This window comes from Epinephelus moara, chromosome 16 (genome assembly GCF_006386435.1).
Source record: "Epinephelus moara isolate mb chromosome 16, YSFRI_EMoa_1.0, whole genome shotgun sequence".
In the NCBI taxonomy this organism is placed as follows: domain Eukaryota; kingdom Metazoa; phylum Chordata; class Actinopteri; order Perciformes; family Serranidae; genus Epinephelus; species Epinephelus moara.
This window is the reverse complement of record NC_065521.1, coordinates 7,215,123-7,224,311: the sequence shown is the minus strand read 5'-3', so window position 1 is coordinate 7,224,311 and position 9,189 is coordinate 7,215,123. Positions and strand designations below refer to the sequence as shown.

The window sequence follows — 9,189 nt, the reverse complement described above, 5'->3', positions numbered from 1 at the left end:
TAACTTCGGCATTTTCATAAAGATCTGAGCCGCTCTATAGTGAAAATAACCACTTTTAATGGACATACAGTAACAGTGTTCAGTTGCCCATGTGTTTCTATTACCACCTGTTGCGCGGCTGCTGCCCGCTTCCTCACTGCTGGACCAATTTCAAAAACTGTTGTTCACTTTAGTCCCTTTGACCAATTTACATGGGGAAATAGGGTTCAAGTTGAAAAATGCCAAAGTTATCCTTCAACCACAGACCTTATTTCACAGGCATATGACCAAGAATCCTTTCAAAAAACCCACTGACGTCAAGATGAGGGAACAGGGAGTGCAAACATCCTAACTCATTACTGGTATTAAAAGGACTCATTCCTGCACCACTCTGTGTCAGTCGTTACAGCTTTGGAGTTGTTGGATGTTTTTTGTCACAGCTGCTGCTACAGTTAGGCTGGCAGTTTCCTGCTGCTTCCAGTCTAAACACACACTGTGGACTTTCAGTATCTTAGCCCTCGGCAAGGACTGTCAAACTACTGCATCACAGTCCTGCATCGTCATCATCAGTCACTGAGCGGCTCATCAAATTTACACACACACACACACACACACACACACACACACACACACACACAATCACAAAAAAACTGAGTAAACTCCATCTGCTGATGACATCATCAAGAAAAATGTCCATCATTGAAGTCATAACAACCATGTACAATTGAAGATGGCACAGGGTTTCTCTTTGGCTGAATCCAAATGTCCAGACTTCACCGCACTTGCAGACTCGCAGGCTTTACAGGTGCACTCCCAGAAGTCTGAGAGTGCAGAGGGCTATCCAAAACCAAAACTCATCCAGTCCACAAGGTGCCTCAAGGGGACTTTCTGCAGACCTCCAGTGAGTCAGCTTGGGGTGCAGACTTAACTGATTTAATTACCCATGATTCATTGCAATATGGACAAGACACTGCAGGGTTTTTTTCACTTATCGCCTAAGGTATTGTAAAAGTGTAAAGCAGTTATTGTATTTAAACACTATCTGGTTCCTGTAGGCCATAAATAATTTTCAACCACATCATGATACAGAAATGAAGGATATATAGGTATAGGTATAAAGGTAGCCTAATCACAAAGCATTTTATTGTTGCAGCCTACTTTACAGGCTAAAAGCTGTGCAGTGTCATGCCAATTATATAGACAAAGAAAACTGGCAGAGAAACAATAAAAGGTCTTCAATCTAATAAGGGTGTAATGATCCATCGATCTGGATCGATATATCGATTTAGTGATCAATGATCCAATATCATCGATGCAAAGTGAAAACATCGATCCATCTCGTCATCTTTAGCATAGACTTTTATTTTGAAAGCCTGTGTCACTGTCAAACAGCGACAGGCAGATGGCAAGCAGCCAAGAGAAAGACGATGAGGATAACATTATTTACTCGGGAATAAATCAACAGAGTGGAAATATTTGGGATTTTGGAGAAAATACAGGACAACAGACAGAGCAAATGGCGTATCTAAACATGATGTTACGAGATAACGTAGCGTTACCTGCCTGGACGAGCGTCTCACTCCGCTAACTTCTCACTACAGCAACATTAGCTGTTCTGTTTCAACAATTCTCGGCTGAAAAACCGTGCATGCAGGCTGAAATTCAACCGCGCTGTTCTGTCAGGAGATGCAGAGACTTTAATCACCGGTGATTAAAAAAATTATAACGCTGCATTTAATTTGTTAAGCTATGAGAATAGGAAAAATGTCTGTTAGCTGCTAGGCTGATTTATGCAATGTAAACATGCTAAAGCTAATAATGGGTAATTAGCAAAAAACAATTGTTTTGTCCGTGAACCTTGACAGTTATTACTGAACTGAATGTTATAGTTTTGTTGGATGATCTTGTTGTTTATCTGTGTTTTTTGGCTTTTATGGAAGTTTGCCCTCAGGGCTTTAAGCCAGATATTCCTGAAGTCTTATGGAAAAGATGATGGTTTGAGTTAAAATGAAAAGATTTCTTCCAGAAAGGTCTCTCTTACAGAAAGCCCTGAAGGTTAACTAGTCCCATTTGCTGTTTTATTTGTGTTGGTGGAGTCAGTTTAGAGTGACTTTACTGTACTTAGTATTTATGTGTTGTTCACGTGTTTTATGGCCAAAAGTAAAAAAGGAAAGGGGTGGCAGCATCTACAACAGACTGTTAAATGGGCATTTAATGGGCATCGCCTGATATCGATCACAGACCCCTGAATCGTATTTAATGGAAATCATATTATGGTAGACTTTGTAATATCAGACAATACTGTATTGTTGTCCAAAGAATCGATATAATATTGTATCGTGATGAAACTGGTGATTTACACCCCTAGAATCTAAGTACTACCAAAGTTATTTAGTCACAGTCTGGTCCTGGTTTACAAACATGTCTGCATTTGAATGAATGAAGCCTGAATTGTTACATAGGAATGTATAAATATCATTAAGTTCAGTCCCAAAAAAGCCTGTAGCCTACATGGGATTTAGCCTATATCTTGTTATCTGCAGGTACAGATGAACAGACAGAATATGACAGCAGCGATCACCATGTACATTACTGTAGTTGTTGCTCAAACGTTTCCACGGCAATTAGTGAAACAGACTTGAGGCCCGTCTATCAGCTGTCTGCAGTCTTTACATGTTGACAGTGAACATATCACAGTATGTACAACTGACTTTCGTGAGGGCTAAGTCTGCAAGTCCAGAGGGTGGACATTTGGATTCAGCCTTCCACAACTGGGAAGCTGTGACCTCAGCGCTGCCACTGGTGGCTGGAAGAGATAGTGCAGCAGGGCACCAGGTAGCTTAGTGGGTAGAGCAGGCATCCGATATACAAAGGCAAAATCGTTGCCGCAGTGGCTGTGGGTTTGATTCCAGCCTGCAGCCTTTTGCTGCATATCTGATGTCATTATTTTTTTTTTTACCTTTATTGCTATCCTCCATTGATTTTAATTTTTTCAAAATTCTCCCTCTTATGAATTTTAGGAGCACCCAAGTGACTGATATGTCCAGAGGTCAAAGAGACGGCAGTGCAGGGCCTTGATATGTAGGTAATATAAACTGACTGTAGCTCTGCACAAGATGCACAGGACACTGATCTTGTAATCAAGTGGCTATTTAGTTTAGTTTCCCAGAATGTTGGGCACACATCTAAAACCTTGAGTCATACTCCTGTGAGAAATACTAGAACAAATCAACTGCTAACCTTCAACCTCCCCTGCGGGAACCCAAAGAACAGTAATACATTATGAAAACAACATGTTCTCAAAGAAACACTTTTCCCAACACAGCCTACCTAACAACCATTCTTGTCAAACTATGGGCTGAGGTTTTCCTGAAGTACTGCCAGAGTCATGTTACCAGTGTAAAAGGTGATTGGAACAGTCCCAGCTGATGTCCTCGTGTTCAACAGGCCATGACAAAACGTCCAGCAAACAATTCTGGCCCAGTACCTGAACTCAACGCACAGTTAAGACACCTTGTGGGATCCTGAGCACATCATGTTTGTCTATCACAGCAAAACTTCCTTTGACAGCAGTATGTGTGTGTGTGTGTGTGTGTGTGTGAAGGGTGAGATGGGCTACGTGTCTTTAAGTGTGCTGATCTGGGCAAAGATCTTGAGCGCAGGGCCCAGTTTGATGTTCATGGTTCCCATGAGATGGTCTTCCTTCAGCAGCAGCAGGGCCTGTCCATCGATCTCCTGAGAACGGAACTCCTCAGCAATCTCCAGACAACCTGCAGCCATAGACCACCAACAGTTAGTTCACATGTCTCATGATAATCACCATGATGGCTAACTTCATCCATTTGTCACCAGAGTTTTCTTAAAGTTACAATGTGTAATTTACGTGGTTGTTTATTAGCAAATATCAACTATTGCTTTCATAAATATATATTTATTAAAGTGTAATGCAATTCACATACAAATGGAAGCTTTCTCATAGGCTTAGAATGATTTCTCTATATATATACAGGCAGGGCGCGGTCTGCTGGAGGCTGCCCTCTTGCGTCGCCATATTTGAATACAGTGGCCGAAAGGGATATATGCGCTTTGCCTTTCGCATTTACCTAGAACTTGCCGTCACTGGAGATGGTTAAGGTGAAGATCAATCCGAGGCGCTTCTGCGTGAACCTGCTTTGTACTTTTATGATTCTGTCACACTTTAAATGGAGGACTACACATATGTTTTGCCCCGCAAGAGGGAAACCACGCCACCAAATAAAAGAAAAAGGACGAAACAAAGGACAAAACGCGAGTGAATATCGGTGTTGCTTATTCCAGGTGGAAAGAACTCCTGAAGGAGAAGGATTTCACAAGGGATGCGGAGGTTGCCTGCTTTCTGCTAGACAGGTAATTCAATCTGATATTTTAAAATCATTTTGGCTTCATGTTTGCAACTACTTTTCCCTCTTGTCTAAGTTCGAGTGACGGCTACATTTACGTGCTAACGTTATCCTAGCCTTGGCTAACGTTATCCTAGGGCTACAGCTAAATGGTTAGCCTAGCCTACAGCCTAATCTGTTGATTCCTCTCGCGCTGCTGCGAAGGCTGTCACCCTCTCCTCCTCCTCTTCCCTCTGGGCAGCCAAGACACACCTCTTCGCCTGGCCATTCCTGCACCGCCTCTACCCCCTTGCCCCCTTCCTCTCCCTGGTCTTCCTCCTCTCCCTCTCCCTCTTCCTCATCTCCCTGTGTCCTGTGGAAGAACACTCTGGAAACGCATATATTATAATCGTACCAACCTATATTTGCCGCACTGTGCCGTGACTATCACATAAAACTTGTTATTTTAGCATTACTGTGCTAATGCTCGTGTTACCAAAACAATTAGAAATAAAACACTCCTAACATATATCTCACAGATAACCTATATCTCACTGGTAAGCTATAACGTATCGTAACATGGTTTAGATTCCTAAATAAATATTCACCTCGTCGCTAGATACTCCTGAAAAACTCGAAAAACTCTGCTGTCTGCGCAAGGCTTTTTGTCCTACGAGGCCACCGTCACTTACCCGACGGGAGGGGTAAGTGAGAGCGAGTGAGTGCTGCAATCTAGAATTTGACCGCTGATGTCACTGTTACTCACCATTTTTACACACTGAGGCTTTAACATTGTACGTATTACAAATATCTGTATCCGTATGTAAGTCCAAATAAAACCTATTTTTATTCATTATTCTTTATTTTTAATTTGTTGTATTGTTTTGTATTACTGAAAGGAATAAATAAGTCTTTGGAGATAATCAGAAATGCTTCTTTAAAAGAAACAATATTTTCTCGTGTAATAATGATTAGCATTGGAGTAGGGATTGTAGAAACTTTCAGACCACCCTGAATATACTTCAAGCTCCACCTACATTGTGCTCCAAAGAAAACTTACAGATGTTAAACACAGGGTTGTTGAATAGTGCTACATTTACAGCTAGAATGGCAGAGAGACTGAAGGTTTATCTAGAGCACAATGATTATAATAATCCTGTTCTATTGTAGGATGCAGCCAAAGCTTTTTGCAGAGGAAAATCATAGTTCAGATTGTTTTTTATAGAAAGTTAAAAGAAATTAAAGTGCTTGATCTGCGAGGTCAACTCGGGGATCTGGAATGGAAACATAGTTTCACTAATCCCAGGTTCATGTAGATCCATCTGCCCTATCACAAAAAGGAACGGGTAGGTAGGACAGTGAGAAACCAGAATTACCCCTCTGCGGTTGTATCCCTACGTGCATCAGTCAAGTTTCCCTTACAGTTTACACCCATGTCTCTGATAACATGGATGCTTCACACACATCCTCTCTCCGACAGCCCAGAGGATCTATACAATCAGCACAGTTTCAATAATAATAATAATAATACATTTTATTTGTATAGCGCTTTTCAAAACACTCAAAGACACTTTACAAAAACAAAAAAACAAGATAAAAACAACATAAGAGCAGTAAAACACAGTTAAGAGAGGGAATCGGGATTGAATGCAAGCCTGAACAGGTGGGTTTTGACCAAAGATTTGAAGGAGTTTAAGTCTGTACAGTTATGGATGTGTTGGGGGAGAGAGTTACAGAGGGAGGGGGCAGTGGAGAAGGCTTTGTCCCCCCAGGTTTTGTGCTTGGTCCTGCGTGGTAGAGAGAGGAGATTTGCATCAGAGGAGCGGAGACTGCTTGGGGGGGGGGGGGGGTGACGGTGCAACAGGTCAGTGAGGTAAGATGGGGCCTGGTTATAAAGGGCTTTGAAGGTGAGGTGAAGGACTTTGAACTGAATGCATTGAGGAATTGGGAGCCAGTGAAGGTTCTGGAGGGCGGGCCTGATATGGTCGCGGGAGAGTTCTGGATGTACTGTAGTTTGTTGAGGACTTTAGAAGATGAACCATACAGAATGCTATTGCAGTAGTCGAGTCTGGATGTTATGAATGCGTGAATCAGAGTTTCTGCAGTGGAGAAGGTGAGTGAGGGGCGGAGCCGAGCTATGTTTTTTAGATGGAAGAAAGTGGTTTTGGTGATATGATTAATGAGCGGTTCAAATGAAAGGTTGTTGTCGAAAGTGACTCTGAGGTTGCATAGATGTGGAGATGGAGAAATTGTAGAATTTGTAACATTAAGGCTGAAATTATGGATGTTTTAGTAAGGGAACTGGGGCCGATTAGGATCATGTCTGATTTGTCACAGTTGAGTTGTAGAAAGTTAGTTTGCATCCAGGATTTTATTTCAGTGAGGAGCAGATTGCTGTAGTGATGGATTTGGTGGCAATGTAGATCTGGACATCGTCAGCACAGCAGTGGAAATGGAGGCTATATTGGCGGATGATGTTACCAAGCGGGAGGATGTAAAGGATGAAAAGGAGAGGTTACCAAGCGGGAGGATGTAAAGGATGAAAAGGAGAGGACCAAGCACAGAACCCTGGGGGACGCCATGGGACAGAGGAGCAGTGGAGGAGGTGCAGTTATTGATATGGATAAATTGCTGTCTGTTGGAGAGATATGATCTGAACCAGGGGATAGCCATGCCAGTGATGTTGTAACAGGTTTTAAGACGGGAGAGGAGGGTGGAGTGGTTAATCATGTCAAACGCAGCAGTGAGGTCGAGCATGATGAGGATGTTGAGGTGTCCAGAGGCGGCGGAGAGGAGGAGGTCGTTGGTGACTTTGAGCAGAACTGTTTCAGCGCTGTGTTGTGACCGGAATCCGGATTGAAACGTCTCAAATAGGTCGTTGGAGGTGAGGTGGGTTTTGAGGTGAGTGGTAACAACGCGCTCCAGGATTTTTGACAGAAAGGGGAGGTTGGAGATGGGCCGGAAGTTGGTCATGATGTCGGGATTGAGTCCGAGTTTTTTGAGGATGGGGGTGACAGCGGCGAGTTTCAAAGGATATGGGACTGAGCCAGAGCTGAGGGAGGCATTGATAATTCTTGAGATGAGTGGAGACAGAAGGGAGAAAGGACTTAACAAGTGAGGAAGCGATTGGGTCATGAACTGATGTAGAGTTACTCATACCTGTAGTGGCTTTTGTGAGGTCCAGAGGAGTCAGTGGGGGGAAGTGTGACAATGGCAGAATGGAGGTGGGGGGAAGAGCAGATGGAGGGGTTGGGAAGGGAGGAGAGGTGGTCAGATTGCTGTAGATGGTGTTGATTTTTGTTTGGAAGAATGACAAGAATGAGTTGCACTTGTCGACTGTGAAGGATGTGGAGGTGTTGTCGATGGGTTTGAGAAGTTTGTTTATTGTGGAGAAAAGAGTTTTGAGGTTGTTGGAGCCAGAGTGTATGAGATGAGAGTAGTAGTTGGACCGGGGTGTGTGTTGAAGGCATTCTTGTAGTGTAGCAGGTGGTCTGTGTAGGCATGAAGATGAACTGCAAGGTTAGTCTTCTTGTTGAGTCTTTCCAGCTGACGCCTTCGAGATTTCATGGCATGGAGCTCAGGGGTGTACCAGGGGGCAGAGTGAGTGAAGGAGACGGTTTTAGTTTAGTCGTCAGAGAATGGGGGAGGGGAGGTAGATATTATGTTGGTGAGTGAGGCTGAGAGAGCTGAGGGAGTGATGGATTTGAGATTTCTGAAGGATATTGTGCGTTTTGCTTTAGGAGTGGGGATGGGGATATTAATGTCCATAGTGATTGCCAGGTGGTCAGAGATATGGAGGTTGATGCTGGAGAGGTGGTGTAATGTTAGACCAGTTGAGCAGACCAGATCCAGGATGTGTCCATGTGTGTGAGTGGGGGAGTTAACAACAAGGTGGACACCCAAGATTAGTGTCACCAATTCAGTACCTGAATAAATGTCTCCCCTTCTGTTGCTGAGATATGATGTCCAATAATGGCCAGAGAAGTGTTTTATGCAGAACATTATGATGTCACAGCGAAGTTGACCCTTGACCTTTTGCATGTAAAATGTCATCGCCCCCCTATGGATTCTTTTTTTGTTATTGTTGTTTTCTTTGTTTTTTTTTTTGTTGATTGCTGTTGTTGCGCTCTGTAAAGCCTCTTTGAGTATCCTGAAAAATGCTATATAAATCTAATGTATTGTTGTTATTATTATTATTATTATTATTATTATTATTATTATTATCATTCATTTATCCTATTAGACATTTGTGTGAAGTTTTGTCATAATTAGAATATGAATTCTTGAGTTATGGCCAAAAACCTCTTTTGTGAGGTCACAGTGACTTTGACAAAACATAATGCCTCGGGCCATGGCTCTCATCGACATGGAGGCATAAAAACATAAACAAAACTTAATGCTTTACCGTATAGACTGCCGATATACACACCTGGACAAAATTGTTGGTACCCTTCTGTTAAAGAAAGAAAACCCCACAATGGTTACAGAAATAACTTGAAACTGACAAAAGTAATAAATAAAAATTTATTGAAAATTAACTAATGAAAATCAGACATTGCCTTTGAATTGTGGTTCAACAGAATAATTTTAAAAAACAAACTAATGAAACTGGCCTGGACCAAATGATGGTACCCTTGACTTAACTTAACTCTCCAGCTAATTCAGAATGCAGCGGTATGTGTACTAACAGGAACTAAGAAACGAGATCATATTTCTCCTGTTTTAGCTTCTCTGCACTGGCTCCCTGTAAAATCCTACTGTTAACTTATAAAGCTCTAAATGGTCAGGCTCCGTCATATCTTAGAGAGCTCATAGTGCCATATTATCCCACCAGAATACTGCGCTCTGAGAA

General features: G+C 42.4%; 1 protein-coding gene across 1 annotated transcript in view; it reads right to left on the bottom strand.

Moving 5' to 3' along the window:
• Nucleotides 1-2,922: 2,922 nt before the first annotated feature.
• Nucleotides 2,923-9,189, bottom strand: part of LOC126402601 (polyhomeotic-like protein 2) — a 10,924-nt gene continuing 4,657 nt past the window's right edge. The window contains exon 3 of the mRNA XM_050064739.1: nt 2,923-3,749. Coding sequence (XP_049920696.1) covers nt 3,595-3,749 — 155 coding nt within the window. The 3' untranslated portion in view covers nt 2,923-3,594. The remainder of the gene's footprint in view (nt 3,750-9,189) is intronic.